The sequence below is a fragment of the Hypanus sabinus genome, chromosome 27 (assembly GCF_030144855.1).
Source record: "Hypanus sabinus isolate sHypSab1 chromosome 27, sHypSab1.hap1, whole genome shotgun sequence".
NCBI classification, from domain to species: domain Eukaryota; kingdom Metazoa; phylum Chordata; class Chondrichthyes; order Myliobatiformes; family Dasyatidae; genus Hypanus; species Hypanus sabinus.
Genome location: NC_082732.1, coordinates 23818887 through 23843364, shown reverse-complemented (window position 1 = coordinate 23843364; position 24478 = coordinate 23818887). Strand labels below are relative to the sequence as shown.

Here is a 24478-nt window from a genome sequence, read left to right as displayed (position 1 = left end):
TAATCTTTTCCCTTCTTGTAGCTTTTTAAGTTGCCTTTTGTTGGATTTTAAAAATTTCCCAATCATCCAACTTCCCACTCGGTTTTGCTGCCTTAATTGCCCTTTAATTGTGAGGTTACCCCTATCACATGCCCTTCCCAGTTCCCTTTGCTATCTCAAACCCACATCTTGGCTACAATTTGGGATATATATGATTCCCATAATGTTTTTTTAAACCTTGCAGTTTTTTAATTCTACCCACAAAGATTCAATGTTCTCTGACCCTATGTCACCTCTTTCTGAAGATGTAATTTCATCTCTTATCAACAGAACTGCACCACCACCTATGCCCTCCTGCTTGTCCTTTTGATACAAAGTATGTCCTTTGATGTAAAACTCCCAACTATGACCTTCTTTCAGCCATGACTCAGTGATGCCCTGAACATCATACCAACCAATCTCTTACTTGCACCATGAGTTTGTCCATCTCATTCCAAATGCTATGTGCATTTAAATACAGCACCTTGAGTCCTTAATTCCTTGCCCTTATGAATTTTGCCCCTCTGGTACAACTTAACTGTTTGCTCTCTCTGCAATTGTACCCAATCATTGGCTTGTCCTTCCTTGCATTCATATTACATCATCTACTTGTAAACCCACTGGCTCATCCTCAGCTCTATCATACTGGTTTCCATCCCCCACTGCAAGGATATTGGCACTCTCGGGTTCAAGTGCAACCTGTACTTTTTGTACAGGGCTCACCTGATCCAGAGATCTGAATCCCTGCCCCCTGCTCCAATTCTTCAGCCATGCATTTTAACTGCCACCTTATTCTATTCCTATCCTCACTGTCGCATGGCATAGGCAGTAATCCCAAGATTACTACCCTTGAGGTCTTGCTTCTCACTTTGCTTCTTTTCTGTATTCTCTTTTTCAGGACATCCTCCCTTTTTCTACCTATTATCTTGGTACCAACAAGTAGCATGATTTCTGGCTGCTCACCCATCCTTTTTTTTTCTACCCACAATGGCTTAAACATTAACAACAACCATTGTTCTTACACCTATGATCATTGCACCTCAAATAATGTGAGTTATAACTGCTGTAAAGTGCAAAGCTATTCTTTGGGTTTTAAAAAAAGAGAGATTTGACTGCAACTAGTTGAGATTTTATGATAGAAATGCAGAAAAGGTGATTGCTTCCACCAGGGTTCTCAAAACTGTGACAAAATATCTGAGTTGTGGCAGGCCATAACCTCCTACAAAGCTAAATTTTGTGACACAGTGGACAGCAGAGCTTTGCTTCCAGTTAAGCTTAATGCTTTCTAAAATGCTTGCTTTGACTACCAGGACAGAGACGAACCATCACACAATCCCATGTGTCCCGTTGATTCTTTGGACATAGTATCTGAAGATGACATGTGGGCTGCCTTCAAGAGAGTGAATCCAAGGAAATCATCCAGTCCGGATAGAGTACGCGGCCGAGTACTGAAGACCTGTGCCGACCATCTGACTGGTGTATTAATGGATATCTTCAACCTCTTGCTTTGGCAATGTTTGGTACCTCCCTGCTTCAAGCAGGTTTCAATTGTACCGGTGCCTAAGAAGATTGCAGTAACCTGTCTAAATCACCATTGTCCTGTGGCACTTAGATCCACAGTGTTTTGAGAGGCTGGTATTGAAGCGCATCAGCTCCTGTCTGAATGGTGACAGGAGCTCCAATTCACCTAGCGAAGAAACAGGTCCACAGCTTATGCTATCTCGTTGGCTGTTCAACAATCCTGGACCATCTAAACCACAGTGATGCATATATAAGGATTCTCTTTATCAATTGCAGCTTGCATTTAATACCATCATCCCCTCAACAATAATCAGTAAACTTCCAAGACCTGGGCCTCGATACCACCTTGTGCAATTGGATCCTGGATTTTCTCACCTGTAGACCCCAGTCAGTTTAGATTGGCAAAAATATCTCCTCCACAATCTCCATCATCACAGGATCACTGCAGGGATGCGTACTTAGCCCCCTGCACTACTCACTTTACACCTAGGACTGTGTGGCTAAGTGCAGCTTCATAAGCAAATTTGCTGCTGATATCACTGTTGTGGCTGTATCAGTGGAGGTGATGAATCAGCATCCAGGAAGGAGATTGAAAGCTTGATTTGAAGTGGTGTAATAACAACAACCTCTCACTCAAATAAGACCAAGGAACTTGAAGTAGACTTCAATAGAGTGAAACTAGAGGTCCATAAGCCACTAATCATCTGAGAATCAGAGGTGGAGGGGGTCAGTAACTTTAAATTCCTGAGTGTCAATATCTCAGAGGACCTGTCCTGGACCCATCATGTAAATATTATTGTGAGGAAAGCACTTTACACTCATTTATATTGTTATTTCATGCTCATTATTTATTTCTAATTATTTATATCTGCGTTTGTGCAATTTGTTTGCTGTTAACAGTTCCTGATGTTTGCAGTTACTGTTCTATAAATTTGCTAAGTATGCCTGCAAAAAAAGAATCTCAGGTTTATATGTGGTGACATGTATGCTGATTAAAAATTTTTACTTTCAACTAGTTTGTTATATCAGGATTGTCCTTGTAAAGAGTTCCATTTAGGACACTAATGGGGTGTAATGACAACATTTGGAAATTAATCAGAGTGTGGTTGAAATTAGAATTGGAGAAATGCAAACGTTTATTGCATTGGTAGTAGCCTGGTGCTCAATCTGACAATGCAAATTGAAACATTATCTGCCTTGAAGTTGGTTATAATTTGTGATCATATGGTTCATGGGACTTAGTGCAAATTTTGGATATCTGTAATAAAGTTTTTGAGGAACCTGGATGTTGTTGAGGTGGGGGGGGGGGGAAGGAGTGCTGTTAACCAGAAAATTCACAGGAATAATTGAGTAACAAAAGCACACGTTTCAACAATAGATGGACTTAAGATAATGCTCAATAGGGATTCCACTCACTGTAAAGACTTTAAAAATAGTGATTTATATACTTTTCTGCACCATTGTTGCTTCCCTCATCGGCATCTCCTCCATTTCCCAGAAAACCATGCTCACCGTATCTTCCCGTTGCCTTAACAGGGATAGAGTTCCCCGCTCTCTGCTTTCCACAGGGATCGCTCCCTCAATGATTCCCTTGTAATCCGTCACTCCCCACTTATCTCCCACCTGGCACATATCCCTGTAAACAATAGAAATGCTACACCCGCCCATTCACCTCCTCTCTTACCTTCATTCAGGGTCCCAAACAGGTGCAGCAGAGATAAAGGAACTGAGAAAAGAGAATAAAGAATTGTGTCGGTGCAACTTTATACTACATTGGCAACTACATTGGGTGCTGCTTCATGCACTCCATGCTGAGTTCGTCAATTTAATCAATTCCAACTTCCACCTTACCCTTAAATTCAATTAGTCCATTTCTAGCACCTCTCTCCCCATTCTCAATATTCTGTCTCCATCTCTGAAGACAAACTGCCTACCGACATCTTTTATAAACCTACTGGTTCCCAAAGTTGTCTTGACTACACTTCTTCCCACCCTGTCTCCTGTAGAAAGGCTTTTCTTAGTTCTCCCTTCTCCCTTTTCTCAGTTCCTTCAGCTCTGCCACATCTGTTCCCAGGCTAAGGCAGTCTTTCCGGTACATCAGAAAAGTCCTCTTTCTTCAAAGAAAGGGGTTTCCCTTCCTCCACCATTGATGCTGCCATCACCCGCACCTCTTCCATTTCCCAAACATTCACATTCATCCCATCTCAACAGTGATAGAGTTCCTCTCGTCCTTGTCCTTACCTGACACCCCATGAGCTCCTGCATCCAACACCTCACTCTCCACAACTTCCACCATCTTCAACAGGATCCTATCACTAAACACATCTTTACCTCCCCCCCCCCCCTTTCCACTCTTTGCTTTCTGCAAGGATCACTCCATGATTCCTTTCTTCATTCATAGCTCCCCACCACTATTCTTCCACCTGCTGAGTATCCCTGCAACCGACAGAAGTGCTACACCTGCATGTTCATTCCCACCCTTAGCTTCATTGAAACAGTCCTTCCAGGTAAGGCAACACTTCACCTGCAAATCTGTTGGGTTCGACTTTTGTATCTGGTACTTCTGCTGTGGCTGCTTCTACTTTGGTGAGGCCCAGTGTAAATTGAGGGACTGCTTTGTCGAGTACCTCTTCTCCATTTGCCAAAAGTGTAATTTCCCAGTGACCAACCACTTTAAAATTCCTATCCCCATTTCTGTTCTGACATGCCAGTCCATGATCTTTTCTTCTGTGATGATGAAGCCACTCTCAGTGGAAGCACACCCACTTCATTCCATCTAGGTAGCCTCCAACCTGATGGCAGGAACATAGATTTCTCATTCCTCTAATTTTTCCTCCCCTTTCCCTGTTTCCTTCTGTTCCCCACTCTGGCCTCTTACCTATTCTCCTCAATTGCCTATCACTTCTTCCCAGAGCCCCTCCTCCTTCCCTTCCACCCATGGCCACACTTCTATTAGATTCTTTCTTCTCCAACCCTTTACCTTTCCCACCCACTTGGCTTCATCTATCACTATCTAGCTAGTGCTCCTTCTCCTCCCCTCTGTCTTTCTCCCTTTGTCAGTCCTGAAAAAGGGTCTCAGACCTTAGAGTTGACAGTTGATTCATTTCTGTAGTTGCTGCTGAGTGCCTCTAACATTTTGTGTGTGTTGCTCTGGATTTCCACATCTGCAAAATCTCCTGTGTTAGTGATTACCTTGCCTTTGAATGGGAAGAAGTACAGTAGTGGTTTAAGTAGGAGTCCACTCTTGTGCATGGGTGTATGGTGGGGCATATTTTTTCACTTAGATTAAAATATTTTATGTACAGTATAAACATCATTCATATTTGCTATCAGTGAGAGATTCTGGTTCTTCATACAATTTAAATTGCACTATATTTTTCATTAAAGAAATGATGACATTTACAATACTATGATGGACTTAGATAAAATTTCTTCTCTCAAGCAACTCTAAGAACCAGTGGGTAGAGTTTAAAGTGAGCAAAATTTACACAAGAATTTGAGGACAAATGTTTTTCTGCAGGGTGGGTTTGAAGTTCCCTGCTTGTGAGATGGGAATAGAATTGATGAAGGACTTTAAAGGTGAAGTGCATTGGCACTTGGAGAAACTCATTTTCGGGTTTCAGGAAGGGAGCAGAGGAATGGAACAGACTGAATTGCTTTGCAAAAAGTTGCCATGAACCTGCTTGCTGCATTATGGAGATTTGGTGCTTAATAATAATGATTCTTAGATAATGGGAATGTAAGGTTTCACCTGTTATTAAACTGCTTTGTTAATGTAGTACCTGCAACCAGTAGTTTTTGATTTTCTGTAATCCTTTTAACATTAAGAGAAAATGATCTGTCACCATATGTGACCCAAAACAAGAAAATCAAGATAGAGATGGATTTTCTTATGGGGGTTCACAGTAAATCAAGAAACACAATAGAATCAATGAAAGACCACACCCAATAGGACAGACAACCAATGTGCAAAAGACAGCAAACTACAGATACAAAAAGAAAGGGGAAAAGGAAATAATAATAAATACATCTTGAGGACATGAGATAAGTCCATAGTTTGTGGGGGGCTTGGAATGTGATGGAACAGTTGAGTGATAGGGTGAGTGAAGTTATTCGCTCTGATTCAAGAACCTGATGACTGAGGAATAATAACTGTTCCTGACCCTCGTGGTGTTGGTCTAGAGGCTCCTATACTTCCTGATGGCTGCAGTGCAAAGACCATGGCCTGGGTGGTGGGAGTCCTTCCTGCAACAGTGCTCTGTGTAGATGTGCTCAATGGTACTGAGGGCTTTACCAGTGGACTGGGCTGTATACACCACTTTTTGTAGGCTTTTCCGTCGAAAGGCATTGGTGTTTTCATACCAGGCCATGATGCAGCCAATCAATATACTCTCCACCGCACATCTATAGAAGTTTGTCAGAGTTTTAGATAACGTGCCGAATCTTCACAAACTTTGAAGAAAGTTTGTGCTGGACCCAAGACAGATCCTCTGAAATGACAACATCAAGGAATTTAAAGTTGTTTACCCTATCTACCTCTGATGCCCCAATGAAGACTGGCTCATTGACCTCCAGTTTCCTCCTCCTAAAGTTAATAGTCAGCTTCTTGCTCTGGCTGACATTGAGAAGTGGTTGTTGTGACACCACAGCCAGATTTTCAATCTCCTTCCTATATGCTGATTCATCATCACCTTTGCTTTAGCTTACAACAGTGGTCTTATTGTGGTTATATATTCAAAGTATGTTTAATATCAAAGAATGTATAAATTGTACAACCTTGACATTTGTCTGCTTACAGGCAGCCACAAAGCAAGAAACCTGAAAGAACCCAATTAAAAAAAAGACCAACACCCAATGAACAGAGAAGGAAAAAAAAACATCACAAATCATGGAAACAATAGAAGCAAGCAGCAGCATTCTGAACCAAATTGAGTTCTTGATATAATTGCAGCAGCCAGGAATAGGCCCAAATCCTCTGACTCTGTTCATTGTATTAGCAGGGCAAATAGATAAAAAATATTATCTATTTTACAACATGTATTATCCTGGTATAAATTATAAATTACTTTTGGCCTTGCTCTTTACTGGACAGTCAGGTGTTTCATGCTTCTGCATGTTTAGAATCTATTGATTCAGTTGGTTGTATAACCAGCAATTAATGCCCTTGGTATTGGTGATTGATCTTTTTGTCTTGGAGCTCACTGTTTCAAATGAAGTTTTATCTCTATGCTTTTCTTAACCTGATTTCCATTCATCTTTTGTGACATTTTGCTGCTGCTGGGTGTAGTTTTTGGATGACATAGCTGCAGTGATCACTAATTAACTTCTAATGTCTCATTGTTAGTATAGTTTTAATATCCACTACTGTGGAGCAGGGATTTCTTAAGTAACCTTGTGGAAAAATTGCAGAAGAACAGAGGTATTTCTATTTAATCTTGTATTTAACAGTTGCAACATTTTCTTTTACTAGATTATCTCATTCAAGTTGTGAAGTAGAACAAAGGAGAACCTTCTTTCTCCTTCCCATTTAGATATTTTTAAATCTTCCTCTTTTGCCTGAGGTTATTCTTCATGTTTCTGTGTGAATGAAGTATCACTGAAGTAGAATCCTAGTCCAGATGCTCTGCAGTAAATTCTAGTATTCCAGTTACTGTCTAAGCTAACACCAAATTATTTATCAAAAACTATGGGTCTTTATCTGTGTGCTTATTACTGGCTTGAATATATATTAGCTTGTATGCATGCCATTGTCCCTTAAAATACTTACTTTACTCTCATCCTTTAAATAACATATGCTGTTTACTTCTGTTGAAATTTCCATATTGTCCCAAAATCTGTACAGGCCAATCCTGAGTTACATATTATTAAATTTAGAAGTATGGCTTGTGTTCATTCTTATGAATCATGGAACCAGTCTTTTCTCTCTATTAGTAATTGTTCTTATCAGTATGAATGTGTTTTTTGATGCCACTCATTTTGAGACTGTAAGTATGGTTACCATATCAAGTGATTGTCTAAATTGACATGTGGATATCTGTGAAATCAACCAATTCATTATCTGGAATGGCGATTACCTTGCATTTTCTTGATTTAACTTGAGTTTTATGAAAATGTTCCCATATTGGCTGTTTTCAACTACTAAATTGTATTAGTGAAAATTTTAGCTGAAAAAGTCAAAGGCGTGTATTGAATTCCTGTGTTTTTTTTTAGCTGAAGTGTATGCCCTGTTTTTCTGAGTAGATGTTAGTATATACTTGTGGATAGTAAGGTGTTGATAATCGTTCCAGATTATTTTAGTAGAGAGAATATAATAGGATTTGTGGATAAAATTGCATTGCAGGACAGGAAATGAATTAGATAAGTACAGCTGTGCCTTTGGGCAGTTATTATCCATTATATTTTTCAATTTGGTGCAACACTGCTCTTAATTTAAAGAGCACAGAAAGTCCCATATTTATCTAAATGATCCAGTATACCTTCTGGGATCAAGAATCAGTTACACACCTGGTATAGATCGTGTGTATCATTGCTGTTGTACAGGCATTGGCACGTTAAACATTCCAGAGAATGAGTTTGCTGCTTAATTGGTTAAATTTGCTTTGCAGCCTTGAGTGGGGAGTTTGTTCGACAGACATGTTGGAACTTAGTGTCATGGGAGCCATTTTATGTATTTGTAACTGTGATATATTCCAAACCATTCTTATACGTTTACATAATAGTTTCACTTTTTTGCCAGAAACTTGGAGGAGAGTTGTCATTTTGTAGAATAGTGCAATCTTCTACAGCAGACAATCAATTAATAAAATTGTATCAAGTTCTGCAATTGTATTCCAAGATTCTGCTTTATTTGTTCTTTCCCTTCACTGCTATTGTAATAAAGCTGTCTAAAGGTGTAACTTTTCATCAAAGAATTCAGTACTTCTGCTCCCAACTACTGGATACTTAGCATGTTAACTATCTTTATCATCCTGAGACTTGGAGAGAACTTCTCAGTTTTAAAATGTTTCTTATTGTTCTGTACAGCTTTTGCAACTTTTCCAAATTAAACATCTTTCCAGTTAAAAGTGAAAGATTTTTCTCCAAGTTTTTTGACATTTCCTCTTACAGAATCAAGTTAAAATTGAATTGTCATTCAACTGTACACATGTATACAGCTAAACCAAACAACGTTCCTACTCTGCAAAACACAGTACATACAGTCACACACAACACACCACATAGTTATGAAAGCACATACAGTCACAAAATAATATTAGCACAAGACCCTAAGTGGCGTAGGCTCAAAACTGATGGTCCATGGGATGTTGTCCCAGAACCATGTTTCTGTAAAAGCAAGCATTCAATAGTTCCTCATCTCGCACTGGGTCAGCTGGAGATGAAAACATTCCATCTTATCTTTCAGGGGGTGAACACTGAATAGCAGCCTTGGTGGGAGAGCCAGCCTGCAGGAGTCAGATGCCAATCCAACACGGGTTCCAGTATGCCTGTTGTGCCCCACACCACCTCTAGTGCCACCTCCCTTTGGTGGCTGTCACAGGCGACGCTGCACAATGAGGGCCAGGTGCACACAACAACTGAGGCCATGCAACTCCCCCGCCTTCGGTCTCACCAATGAACTGCATTTGTGGTATTTTGTATTACCAGTGTCCAACAGGGTCTTATAATCACACGAAAAATGCTTAAGACAAGGTTTAGCACTTTTTGTTGATCCCAGAGAGGCTGCTGCAATCAAGCCTGCTGCCATCTTACTGGAAGAAGCATAGAGCACTATAACACCAAAACAGGCCATTCAGCACATCTATTCCATGCCAAATCTGCCTGCATTGACCTGCATCTGGACCATAGCTGTCCACACCCTTCCCATCATGTACTATCCAAACTCCTCTTGAATATAGTGTTTTTGAACCTGCATCCACCACCTGCTGACAGCTCATTCCACACTTACACCAGTTCCCCCTTAGGTTCTTGTTAAATGTTTCACCTTTCACCCTTAAATTAACCATATAACCATATAACAATCACAGCACGGAAACAGGCCATCTTGGCCCTCCTAGTCCGTGCCGAACCCTTAATCTCACCTAGTCCCACCTACCCGCACTCAACCCATAACCCTCCACTCCTTTCCTGTCCATATACCTATCCAATTTTACCTTAAATGACACAACTGAAACTGGCCTCTACTACTTCTACAGGAAGCTCATTCCACACAGCTATCACTCCTTGAGTAAAGAAATACCCCCTCGTGTTTCCCTTAAACTTCTGCCCCCTAACTCTCAAATCATGTCCTCTAGTTTGAATCTCCCCTACTCTCAATGGAAACAGCCTGTTCACGTCAACTCTATCTATCCCTCTCAAAATTTTAAATACCTCGATCAAATCCCCCCCTCAACCTTCTACGCTCCAATGAATAGAGACCTAACTTGTTCAACCTTTCTCTGTAACTTAATTGCTGAAACCCAGGTAACATCCTAGTAAATCGTCTCTGCACTCTCTCTAATTTATTGATATCTTTCCTATAATTCGGTGACCAGAACTGCACACAATATTCCAAATTTGGCCTTACCAATGCCTTGTACAACTTTAGCATTACATCCCAACTTCTGTACTCAATGCTTTGATTTATAAAGGCCAGCATTCCAAAAGCCCTCTTCACCACCCTATCTACATGAGACTCCACTTTCAGGGAACTATGCACAGTTATTCCTAGATCTCTCTGTTCCTCTGCATTCCTCAATGCCCTACCATTTACTCTGTATGTTCTATTTGGATTATTCCTGCCAAAATGTAGAACCTCACACTTCTCAGCATTAAACTCCATCTGCCAACATTCAGCCCATTCTTCTAACCGGCATAAATCTCCCTGCAAGCTTTGAAAATCCACCTCATTATCCACAACACCTCCTACCTTAGTATCATCGGCATACTTACTAATCCAATTTACCACCCCATCATCCAGATCATTTATCATTTATTACAAACAACATTGGGCCCAAAACAGATCCCTGAGGCACCCCGCTAGTCACCGGCCTCCATCCCGATAAACAATTATCCACCACTACTCTCTGGCATCTCCCATCTAGCCACTGTTGAATCCATTTTATTACTCCAGCATTAATACCTAATGACTGAACCTTCTTAACTAACCTTCCATGTGGAACTTTGTCAAAGGCTTTGCTGAAGTCCATATAGACTACATCCACTGCCTTACCCTCGTCAACATTCCTCGTAACTTCTTCAAAAAATTCAATAAGGTTTGTCAAACATGACCTTCCACGCACAAATCCATGCTGGCTACTTCTAATCAGATCCCGTCTATCCAGATAATTATAAATACTATCTCTAAGAATACTTTCCATTAATTTACCCACCACTGATGTCAAACTGACAGGTCTATAATTGCTAGGCTTCCTTCTAGAACCCTTTTTAAACAATGGAACCACATGAGCAATACGCCAATCCTCCGGCAAATCCCCGTTTCTAATGACATATTAAAGATCTCCGTCAGAGCTCCTGCTATTTCTACACAAACTTCCCTCAAGGTCCTGGGGAATATCCTGTCAGGACCCGGAGATTTATCCACTTTTAAATTTCTTAAAAGTGCCAGTACCTCCACCTCTTTAATTGTCATAGGTTCCATAACTTCCTTACTTATTTCCCACACCTTAGACAATTAAATATACTTCTCCTTAGTGAATACCGAAGAGAAGAAATCATTCAAAATCTCTCCCATCTCCTTCGGTTCCACACATAGCTGACCACTCTGATTCTCTAAGGGGCCAATTTTATCCCTCACTATCCTCTTGCTTTTAATATAACTGTAGAAACCTTTCGGATTTACTTTCACCTTATTTGCCAAACCAACCTCGTATCTTCTTTTAGCTTTTCTAATCTCTTTCTTAAGATTCCTTTTACATTCTTTATATTCCTCGAGCAATTCCTTTACTCCATGCTGCCTATATCTATTGTAGACATCCCTCTTTTTCTGAACCAAATTTCTAATATCCCTTGAAAACCATGGTGCTCTCAAACCTTTAACCTTTCCTTTCACCCTAACAGGAACATAAAGATTCTGTACCCTCATAATTGCACCCTTAAATGACCTCCATTTCTCTATTACATCCTTCCCATAAAACAACTTGACCCAATCCACTCTCTCTAAATCCCTTTGCATCCCCTCAAAGTTGGCCTTTCTCCAATCAAAAATCTCAACTCTAGGTCCAGTCCTGTCCTTCTCCATAATTATATTGAAGCTAATGCTATTGTGATCACTGGACCCGAAGTGCTCCCCAACACATACATCTGTCAGCTGACCTATCGCATTCCCTAACAGGAGATCCAACACTGCCCCATCTCTAGTCGGTACTTCTATGTATTGTTGCAAAAAACTATCCTGCACACATTTCACAAACTCTAAACCATCCAGCCCTTTTACAGAATGAGCTTCCCAGTCTACGTGTGGAAAATTAAAATCTCCCACAATCACCACCTTGTGTTTACTACAAATATCTGCTATCTCCTTACACATTTGCTCTTCCAACTCACGCGCCCCATTAGGTGGCCTATAATACACTCCTATCAGTGTTACTGCACCTTTCCCATTCTTCAATTCCACCCAAATGGCCTCCGTAGAGGAGCTCTCTAATCTATCCTTCCAAAGCACCGCCATAAGATTTTCTCGGACAAGCAATGCAGCACCTCCTCCTCTGGCCCCTCCTACTCTATCACACCTGAAGCAACTAAATCCAGGAATATTTAGTTGCCAAACACACCCTTCCTGTAACCATGTTTCACTAATAGCTACAACATCATAATTCCAGGTATCAATCCACGCTTTAAGCTCAACCACCTTTCTTACAATGCTCCTAGCATTAAAATAGATACATTTAAGATACTCTCCATCTCCTCCTCTCTTTCCATCCCTAACAATGCATTCAAATTTATTATCCTTTTCTTTCTTCTCCCCTACATCTTCGGGCTGAGCGCATCCCTTCTCCATCACCTGCCTTTCCTCCCTCACACACTGTCTATTTACTTGCTCCACTGGTGAACTAACCTCCTCTCCCATAGTCTCCTCAAATAGTCTCCCGTCCCCCCATCTTACTAGTTTAAAGTCCGCCCTGTAGCCCTAGCAAACCTCCCCGCTAGGATATTGGTCCCCCCACGATTCAAGTGTAACCCGTCCTTCTTGAACAGGTCACTCCTGCCCCAGAAGAGGTCCCAATGATCCAGAAACTTGAATCCCTGCCCCCTGCTCCAATCCCACAGCCACGCATTCATCCTCCACCTAATTCTATTCCTACTCTCACTGTCGCGTGGCACAGGCAGTAATCCCGAGATTACTACCTTTGCGGTCCTTCTTCTTAACTGCCTTCCTAACTCCCTATACTCTCGTTTCAGGTCCTCTTCCCCTTTCCTTCCTATGTCATTGGTACCTACATGTACCACGACCTCTGGCTCTTCACCCTCCCACTTCAGGATATCTTGGACGCGATCAGAAACGTCCCGAACCCTGGCACCAGGGAGGCAAATTACCATCCGGGACTCCCGGTCACCTCCACAGAAATGCCTGTCTGAGCCCCTGACTATTGAGTCCCCTATTACTATGGACCTCTTTCTTCTAACCCTACCCTTCTGAGCTACAGGGCCGTCTTCTGTGCCGGAGGCTCGGCCACTGTCACTCCCACCAGGTAGGCTGTCCCCCCCAACAGTACTCAAACATGAGTACTTATTGTCAAGGGTTACAGCCACTGGGGTACTCTCTAGTACCTGCCTCTTCCCCTTCCTGACTGTAACCCATCTATCTGCCTCCCGTGGTCCCGGAGTGACCACCTGCCTGTAACTCCTCTCTATCACCTCCTCACTCTCCCTGACCAGGCGAAGGTCATCGAGCTGCAGCTCCAGTTCCCTAACTCGGTCCCTCAGGAGCTGCAGTTCGGCGCACCTGGCGCAGATGTGGACGTCCGGGAGGCTCGGAGACTCCAGGATCTCCCACATCCGACACCGAGAACAACAAGCTGCCCTCACACTCATACCTCCCAAATAACTGAAAATACAAGAACTAAAAGATAAGCCTACTGTGCCCTCTTCCGCCTAAGCCCTCTGAGCCCAAGCCCTACACTCTGCGCCCGGCTCACTCCGCTGCCCGCAAACGAAGCTGCCCGCTTCTTAAGGCGGCGTTCTTTATATATCTTCCCTCCTTCCCGGGCCTCCTTCATGCGCCTGTGCAGTCCCGCCTCTCAGAACTCCGATCTGAGAAGCAATTGGACAATTTGAAAATGGCCGCCGCCGCACTTCCTCTCAAGCCTCGCTGTCCTCTTCCAAAAGAGAACTACCTCACTCAGTATCTCCTTTATATATCTTCCCTCCTTCCCGGGCCTCCTTCACGCGCCTGCGCAGTCCCTCCTCTCAGAACCCCGATCTGAGAAGCAATTGGACAATTTGAAAATGGCCGCCACCGCACTTCCTCTCAAGCTTCGCTGTCCTCTTCCAAAAGAGATTAAATTGTGACCTCTAGTTCTAGTCTTACCCAACCTCAGTGGAAAAAGCCCATTTGCATTTATCCAATGTATATGCCTCAGAATTTTGTAAATCTCTATCAAATTTCAAACTAGAGAAAATCTGCAAATGCTGTAAGTCCAAGCAACACACACAAAATGCTGGAGGAACTCAGCAGGCCAGGCAGCATCTGTGGAAAAGAGTACAGTTGATGTTTCGGGCTGAGACGCTTCATCAGGATGGGAGGAAAAAAAGATTAGCAGTCAGAGCAAGAAGGTGGGGGTAGGGGAGGAAGAAACACAAGGTGATAGGTGAATCTGTGGAGGGGAGGGCTGAAGTAAAGAGCTGGGAAGTTGATATTCCCCACTTCACCGCGAACCTATGCTCCATCTGGCAGAAAAAGCTGGATCTTCCAGTGACCAGATATTTTAATTCCACTTCCCATTGCCATTCTGCCTGACATGTCAGTCCATGGCCGCCTCTACTGTCGCAGTGAAGCTACACTCAGTTGGAGGAGCAACACCTTGTATTCCATCAGGGTAACCTCCAATCTGATAGCATGAACATCGATTTCTCAAACTTTTGCTAATGCCCCTCCCCCTTCACTAGTCCCCAACCTCTTCCCCCCACCTCTCATCTTAACTCTTTGCCTGCCCATCACCTCCCTCTGGTGCTCCTTCTCCTTTTCTTTCTTCCATGGCCTTCTGTACCCCCGCCCCCTTCTCCAGCCCTGCATCTCATTCACCAATCAACTACCCAGCTCTTTGCTCTTTAGGTTTTTCCTCCTCCACCCTGCCTGGTTTTACCTATCACCTTGTGCTTCTTCTTCCCCTCCCTCACCCTCTTACTCAGACTGCTCATCTTTTTTTTCCTTCCAGTCATGATGAAGGGTTTCGACCTGAAGTCTTGACTATACTGTTTTCCATAGATGTTGTCTGGCCTGCTGAGTTCCTCCAGCACTTCGTGTGTGTTGCTCTAATAAATTTCCCCTTCTTTTCCTAAGCTCGAAGGAATAAAGTCCTAATCCATTTGACCATTCCCTATAACTCAGGTCCTCAAGTCTCAGCAATTTTCTTGTAAATTTTCTTTGAACTCTTCTTGATATCTTTCCTGTAGATAGGTGACCAGAACTGCAAACAGTACCTAACTTAGATTTCACAAACATCTTGTACAACTTTGACTTACCATCCCAACTCCTGTACTTACTACTTTGATTTATAAAGACCAATGTGCCAAAAGCTCTTTACGACACTATCTACTTGTGATGCCACTTTCAAGGAATTATGGATTGGTATGCCCAAATCCTTTTGTTCTACCACACTTTTCAGTTCACTATTATTCACTATGTAAGTCCTTCCCAGTTTATCTTCCCAAAATGTAATAACTCACATTTGTCTGCATTAAATTCTGTTTGCCATTTTTCTAACTGTTCCAGATCCTGCTGCAAGCTTTGTTAGCTGCCTTCGCTATCCACTACACCAGTCTTTGTGTCATCTGCAAATTTGTTAATTAAAAATCTTTCCTAGAGTATTATACTTATTTTGACCTGTATGACAATTTTTTTTCAAGATTCATTTTTGGGATATAGGACCTAATAGTAGAGAGAACAGCTACTATCCCAAATCCAACCATGAAACCAATTACATTGAAATGATGCATAACTTGAAGATGTTGCTGCATCTTAGAATAGGTAAAGGAGTTTCAAAGGACCTTTGGCCGAAGCCAGTCATTCACTTGTGTGAGCTTGTCAAAAGATATTTGCATGTGCTGCATCCATGTGCTTTCATTATATATTTATTGGATCTCATTCGTCAACCAACTTTGCCGTCCTGTTTTTTAGTGTTAATGCCGCATTTAAGATGCTGGAAATGGAAATGGGAAAGAAAAGGTGAAGTTGTGTCAATTGATTAGCAATGTTTTCTCCCATACACACTGATCAAATATTTCTGATTTCTATGTTTAATTGGCTGCAAAGTAACATATATAAATATTTAATAAAATATCGACCGATAGGGAAGTGAAAGGACTTGTCTTTATTAGTGCCTTTTGATCTGAAAGTCCCAAATTGCTTCGCAGCCAACACATCTTTTGTAGTTTAACCACTGTCATTTTTAGGAAATGTAGCAGCTTTTTTGTTTGGCAAGGTCCCACAATCCAGACAATTTAGGGAATATGATCGTTTGAGATATATAGTTGAGTTCTGAACAGAATAATATTGTTACCTTTTCATGTTCTTGGAGAAATTTTGGATTTGCATCTTGGAATTTTAATCGTGTTTTATTGCTCTCAGAAAATGTTGGTGAGCACAGAACAAAACTCAGTGGCTATATTAGTGCATCTACCCTTTACTATATTTATCATCATGTACAAACTTTATTGTTAATATGTATTTATCTAACTCTCTTCCTAGACTGAACGACAACTGGATTGTGCCTTGGATTTGATGAGGCGCCTTCCACCTCAACAAATTGAGAAGAATCTCAGTGATCTGATTGATTTGGTAAGTAAAGATTGAAAATATCAACTCGTGTATTTGAGTTGAGTGCCATGCTATTATCTGTACCTGCCACTTAAGTTGGAAAAACTATCAGGTATGATTAAATCGTGGAGCAGACTCAGTGGGCTGAGTGACTTGGCTTGCAGTCTTAATATTGGAAGCACTTGTCTTAAAGGTGGTATTGTTGGAAGAGATGTGATGAAGAAACTGGGTGAATAGAATTAAACCCTTATAGGAAGCAGGGTAAGAGAATGTACAGTCAAGATAGCATTATCATGGATGCTGCTTTCCAACCTAACTCTTGAAATTATGATTAAGGATTTGAGGAGGGAAGCTACAAAGTTGGACAAGGACTTATGAAGGTAAGATCCTGGTGGAAATTGGCTCCTTTCTGGTTCATTGCAAGAGCTAAAGGTTTTACCAATATTGGCATTAGTACACCTGAAAACTCAAGAAAGGAGACTTGGGCTGGATTAGAACAAGCAATGTTTGAAAATTAAGCAAAAGGACCAAAATGGTAAATGGACAGTCATACCATTATAAGTGTACTGCATTGCAACAAATAATTGGAGGGAGATCAAAGAGCAAGTATATTAGGAAATTTATGAGGTGCAGAAAATTTGCGTAGCACTGGGAGACTAACTGGGGAAACAAATGAGCAAAAATATAAGGTTTGGATACATGCAAGAGGATTTAAAAAAATAATATACAACAAATGTTACGTATTAGCAAATTAAGCAAACCAGGTGCAAGTATCATCAAAGGGAGAATATTTTGTTAGTGATCATCTCACTTAGACTTGGCATTATCAAGGCTAAGGAAGACTATAGTATACAAGTTCATAGAGATGGGCTGAATTTAATTTGCCGAGATATGATCTTCAGTTGACTGAAAATGGTTGAGTTGGGGTAGATAAATGTCAGAAAAATGTGAATACAGCATTTAGAGTTGGACTAAAACCTTTCCATTAATAGAAAATTCAGGGCTCCCAAGTCTGGAGCAGACAGGTTACCAAAAAAATATACTGTATAGCGTCAGTTAAAAATAGAAGAAGCTTATGTCATTTATCCAGTGATCTATTGATGAAGGATGAAGAATTTGGAAAATACTCAGCTGAAATTGAAAAGGAAATTAAGAAGGGAGAGGAAGGATGAAAAATATAAGTGGAATTGAAGAGTGCCAAAAAGTTGTCTTTCCAGCATTGCTAACACTGATCATTGTCCCATTACTATCTATGGATGCTTTCTTTATACACATTGGCAGTTGCATTTCGTACATTACAACATTGACAATGCTTCAGAAGAACTTCACGGCCTGTAGAACTTTGGGATGTACTGAGATGTGAAAGTTCAGATAGAATTGCAAGAAGAAGATATGTGAACCCTTTGCAATTTTCTGGTTTTCTGCATTAATACTCATAAAATATGGCCTGATCTTCATCCAGGTCACAGTAATAGACAAACACAATCTGCCTAAGCCAGTAACTACAAACAATTATACTTTTTCTCGTCAATACTGAGTACACCATTTAAACAATCACAATCTAGGTTCAAAAATTTGAACCTCTGGAGTAATGCCTTCAACAAAAGCTATTTGGAGTTGAGTGTTCCAGTCAATGAGATGAGATTCAAGGTGTGGGCTGTAGAGGTGCCCTGCCCCATTTAAAAAAAAAGACACTCTGTAATGATACTGACAGAGCCTGCTCTTCTCAAGAAAGATCTACTTATGTGAACCATGCCTCAATCAAAACAACTTTCAGAGGACCTTAGAAGAAGAATTGTAGAGATGTATGAAACTGGAAAAAGCTACAAAAGCAAAAAACTTTGTTCATCAGTCCACAGTAAGAGAAATTGTCTGCAAATGAAGGAAGTTCAGTACTGTTGCTACTCTCCTTAGGAGTGGGTTCCTGCAAAGATCACACCAAGAGTACAATGTGCAATGCTGAAGGAGGTGAAAAAGAATGCAAGGGTAACAGCAAATGACCTGCAGAAATATAGAACTTGTTAAAGTCTCTGTTCATGTGTCGACTGGGAGAAAAACACTAAACAAGAATAGTGTTCTTGGAAGGAACCGCAAAGGATACCACTGCTCTCCAAAAGAAACATTACTGCAAGTCTCAAGTTTGTAAAAGACCACCTGGATGTTCCATAATGCTGCTTGGATAATGTTCTGTGGCATGACCTGAAGAGGGCTGTTCATGCAAGGTATCCCAGAAATATTGATGAACCGATATGGAGGAATGATCTAAAATTCCACCTTGCCATTGTGCAAGACTGTTGTGCACAATGTTTGGTGGTGGTTGTTGCTGTGATAAGAGGTTCTACTAGTTGTTAAATACAAGTGTTCACATATTGTTTCCAGCCTGGACTGTGAATGATTAAACAATGTGTTCAATAAAATCATGTGAAGTACTATTACTTGTGTGTTATTAGCTTAGGCAGATTGTATTCATTTATTATTGTGATTTAGATGACATTCAGACAAGGTAATTGCAAGGGGTTCACAAACTTTTTCTTGCAACTGTTTATAAATGTTTCCCTTAATTTAGGAAAATAAGCTTTTAATGAACAATTATGATGCAGTAGTTGAATTATCAGTCTAGTAAATTAAAGATTTAGGCTAATAATACAGAAACCTTTGGCAGCCATGCAGTTTCAATGCAGATAATAATCTGGAATTAAAAGAGGATTATTCATTTGTAATGATGCCCAGAAAATTACCAGGTTGTTTTTAATAATGATCTGGTTAATTAATAACCTGCAAGATAGTACAATCTGCCACCCTTGCCTAGACTGGTCCATTTGTGTCTCGTGACCCATCCACATTTTAAGTACCCTCTGAAACGGTCTAGCAAGTCTCTCAGTTAGGAATGAGCACCAAGTTTTGGATTTCCCAGCAATGTCCAGATCTGGAAAAAAGGGAATTAGAGAAGTTGACTATTACTTTGCTCCAGTAAATGTAGCAATTAGACATAAACTCAAGCAGAGGAGAGGAAGCTTAAACAATTTGGGGGGAAAAAATCAGCTAAAGAATACTGTAGTTTCAAAGGACGTGCCCATTATAGTAATGACGTAGCCATTCATGGTATGTACTGTAATATTGGAATTTGACACCACAGCTATGAGTTAACAAGTAATTGCTTGCATATAGCTATTTTGTTGATTTTAGAATATTAATTACAGAAGTACATTTTGTCATTGTGATTTTGAAGAAGGGACTTGCATAGAAAACCTAAATTCTGTTTCTAGTATTTCTATACACCACTGCATAGCCACTTGGCAGGCTGTACTATCTCTGCCCCACACTAACTAGGACACCACATGCCTTGTACCAAAAGTTTGGCTAGGAAAGGAACAGCTGCTATTAACAGACTCAGTCACCCATAAATGCACAAGGAATGCGGGCATATTACATTGAGAAATGTCAAGCAGTTGCCACTGAATCAAGATATTGCAAGTACCTTAGCAGTAATGTCTATGGTATTCTATACAGATTGATAACTCTAATGTTGATAAATAATTTTGAAGGCAGAAGTGTAGGCTTGAGGGTGACGAAATAGATACATATCAGTGAGAAAGAAAACCACAAAGGAGGGAATCCACCTTCCATGGCTAATTAAAAAGGTCTGATAGAATTAAAGGAAAAAGCATATAAATGGCAAAGAAAGGTAACAGTTCAGTAGACTGTTTAGGATAGAATATTTAAGAAAGCAGCAAAGAACGACAAAATATTACCAAGAAAAGAAAAATTAATACGAGAGAAAAGCTAGCCAGGAATGCAAAAACAGATCTGTGTATATTTTTGAAAAGGATTAAGAAAATGGGGTTTAGCCCTGTAGAAAATGAGTCTGAGAACTTATTGATGATAAAAAGGATGAATTGAACAGATATTTTCCATTAATCCTCTTTAACATCTCAGAAACAGCTGTAAGGTATTCATTGGAGGGGAGCAAGGGAAAACAAGAATACAATCACCAGGAAAGTGCTATTGAGCAAATTGTTAGAGCTGTGGTCTTGACTGCTTTTTCCCTTCCATGGCTCCTGATGGACATCTAGGTCGTCTTTATAAATAATGGTGAATGAGATAGTTAATGTGTATTTTTAATTTTCCCACGATTCAGGGAAGGTTCAGTTAGATTGGGGGAAAAAAAAAATCAAATGTCAACCCTTTTTTCAAAAAGGGAAGGAGACAGAAAGCAGGCAATCACAGGCCAATTAGCTTAACTTCTGTCATAGGGAAAATGCAAAAGACATTTTAGCAAGGCACCAAGGGAAATTCAAGGTAATCAAACAAAATCAACATAACTTTGTAGAAGGAAATCATGTTTGAGCAGCTTATTTGTCTTTGAAAAAGTAATGTATTATGGATGACGGGGGACCAGAAGGTATTTGATAAGTGCTGCATCAAAGATTATTGTGGTAATTAATACTCTTGTCAAAATGGGGAAAACATGAAATTGTCCTTTTTGGCAGGAACTTTTTTTAAAAAAATCATTCATTGGGGGATTGCTGAGCTCTGCAATGCAGATGGATGTGAGGATTCAGGTGCATGATTTTCAGAAGGCCAGTATGTAGGTGATTTAGTTAATTACTGAAGCTAACAATCTTACTGTTTATTGCTAAGGAAATAGAAAACAAAAAGTAGAGAGAGATTACTGAAACATTAGATCATATTGTTCTTAAGACAGCATGTGTATGTATTGGAAATAGCGCAGATATGATTTACTTAATTGTGATCTGGAATGGCCAAGTTGCCTTTTCAGGAAAGATTGGATTGACTAGGCATGTATCCACTGGAATGTAGCATAACAAGAGGCAACTTAACAGTAATGTAAGACCCTGCAAAATCTTGACAGGATAAATATGGGAGGATGTCTCATCTTGTGGAAGAATCTAGAGTAGGGTCGCTGTTTAGAAATAAGGAATTCACTATTTAAAACAGTCACAACAGTTTTTCTCTGGGAATGCCTTTCAGAGTTTCTCAGGCAGATGTAAATGGTTTCTTGAGAAGTAAGGAGTGGAGAAGTTATCAGAGAGAAGTGCAAATGTAGATTCAGCTATGACCTTAATAATGTAACAGGTTCAAAGTTCAAACAGCCACCTTCTGATAATTCATGTGTGTATAAATTTGGATAAACATTTTTAGCACATACAGGTTGCTGGACAAATAGGGCAATCATGCCAGCTAATGAACTTGCAATTTTTTGGTATCTGAGTCATTGTAGCTCTCTGCATATCTAAGGGATTGCAATATATTCTGTTTTACACTGTTTTGAGGCAACGTTTGGACTGCAGTGAAATATTGTAAACCTCTATATCTATAGTGTGCTAATGAATGTGAACTACTTCACCTCCTGAAGCTTTTCAAACTTGCCTTCCAAATCTTCATAAAATATGCAGTGCATGTTATTCAACTAAATCTCACCTGTATTTGGTTAGCCATATGTAGACTTGATGTTGCAGAGGAAAGTATGCCTGTGGTTGCAGTATTTAAGTTTTCTTTCTACTACTGGTGAATTGACCTTTTGTATATTTAATCCTTGTGTAAATCTAGATCCTTTTAGGCATAATAGAATTAATTTATATTTGGATTTTGGGGTCCACAATTGGCAGCATTTCATAAATAATTTTTTTGGGCCTCCAGTCCTTTGATTTGGGCACAGACAACTCCAGATTTTGTAAATAATGCCCAGAGCTATCTGTCTATGAACCATTTCTTGTTATTCAGCATTTTGTGTCTGACTGAATTGCATCCATATGAATCTTGGAAATTGTGGATGCCTGGTCAGTCAGAAATGGTAAGGACTTGACCCTTCTGATTATTTTGCAGTACCTTGGCCCGTACATCCTCATAATCAGGACCAGCTGCTGGTACCACAGCAGCAAAAGAGTTGCCTGTGGCTGCCTGATGCACAGCGATCTTGCCAGGTGGTTTTGGAAATATTGTCCTAGTGAATCCATAGATTATTTCTATTTGAAGATGCATAGTAAAATTAAGAGACATAGCTACAATTTCAGCTATATTCTCTCACTTGTTAAATTGGTTCCATAGGCAATAATTTGCATGACCACTCAGCTACTTTTTTAATAAGGTAATAGCTCATTATAATTAACAGTTGCATTTTTGGAGTCATAGTTTGAATATGAGTGTGAAATGTTTAATTGTAAATTAAAAATGGTCATTATGTTTCACAGAAATGTTATGCAGTTTTTGTGTATAACTTTTTCTCGTGTCTATCATAGACCCCCACAATCACTTGTTTTCATTAAGGAGTTGATTTACAATCCGTGCTTTGGCACATCTGTTGCTGTTTTTCGGTGACTGCAGCACCAGCAATTATAGCTCATTAAAAATGTCAGGCCTATTGCAGTAGAATGTACTTCAGGAGTGTGTTTTCTAATTGTTGATACATTAGTTTCCAAATATTGTACAATGTTGTTTTATGTGTTTTGCTTTTAATTTCAATCTTTTAATTTCAGTGCTATGTATCACACAAAATGTTCTAAAGTACTATAACTTCTGGAACTTAATTGTACTTGTCAAAGTGAAATGGATGGCTGTGTGAAATGCATAAATAATTGGTGTCTGTTTATGATTGTTTAAGAATGATGTATCTAAGACATATTTGAAAGTTCTTGAGATGAAGGCATGATGGGTCCTACAATACTGAGAGTTAGAAACTGAGAGTTCTCATTTTCAGTTTGAATCTTTGAACCCCACGAGGTCCACTATAATAAAATCCTAGGCTATCCAAGAAATCAACGTATTCTATCTTTTTAATGCTTACTGACTCTTTCTTCATTTTGTATGTAAATATGAAAATCTTGTCTGTAAAACTGTCCTCTCCATCACCTCAGAAACCTGTATGTGCATATGTAATGGAAATTCCCTGTATAAACTGGTTACAATGCACATGGCCAAGTGGTTAAGGCGTTGGTCTAGTGATCTGAAGGTTGCTAGTTTGAGCCTCAGCTGAAGCAGCAAGGCACTTAGCCACATGTTGCTCTGCGACGACACTGGTGCCAAGCTGTATTGGCCTTTGCCCTTCCCTTGGACAACATTGGTGGTGTGGAGATGGGAGACTTGCAACATGGGCAACTGTCTGTCTCCCATATACCCTGCCTAAGCCCGTGCCCTGGAAACTTCCCAAGGTGCAAATCCATGGTCTCTCGAGACTAACGGATGCCTATAAACTGGTTACATTTTATACACCCATCAAGATGGTATAGTTTGTTAGATAAGGCAGTACAGCTACAAATCCATTTAATGATAATGCTGCTACTGAGACACTTCAAAATTATTTTAATTTTCATTTTTCTTTCACTCTTTCTGCATCTCTGAAGGAATTCAGTGGGTCAGGAATTTGGTGGAGGGAAGGGATAGATGGTATTTTGCATTGGAACCTGCATCAGGGTTTCTATTTCTTATGTTCCTAAACTACCCACCCAGCCACCATATGAAGATCCTTTTAATTGTAGTGTGTTAGGTTCAGTGATGAAACTAACGTCAATGATTACTGTGTTCTTTGGTATACTTGTGGGATTGAGAGTGGCTTGTTACTACTGCAGTTCTTCTGCCTCCTCAGCCTTATGAGATCCAGAGGTTGGCTGATGGTTCTTGAGATGGTGGGCAGAAAGATGGATTGGGAGCATAAGGAATAGAAACAGGAGCAGGCCAATTAATACCTCATGCCTGCTTCACCATTCAACAAACCATGGCTAATTCCTTATCCAGGTACCACATTATGATATATAAAAGCCACATTCCTTGATGTCTTTTATATCTAAACATATGCCCATTATTTCACAGTATGATATAAAGTAATTCAGCAACTGAGGCTCTGTGGTACTCTTTGACAATGAGTTCCAAGGATTCACTACTTCTGATGAAGAAATTCCTTCTCTTTGCTATTTTGAATGATCATCCTTATTTTGAGTGTGTCCCTTC

The 24478-nt window shown here is 40.2% G+C and overlaps 1 protein-coding gene across 2 annotated transcripts in view; it reads left to right on the top strand.

Moving 5' to 3' along the window:
* Window positions 1–24478, top strand: part of capzb (capping actin protein of muscle Z-line subunit beta) — a 123448-nt gene that overhangs the window by 34004 nt on the left and 64966 nt on the right. For both annotated transcript variants that reach the window (XM_059951968.1, XM_059951967.1), the window contains exon 2: window positions 16445–16534. In XM_059951968.1, coding sequence (XP_059807951.1) covers window positions 16445–16534 — 90 coding nt within the window. The remainder of the gene's footprint in view (window positions 1–16444; window positions 16535–24478) is intronic.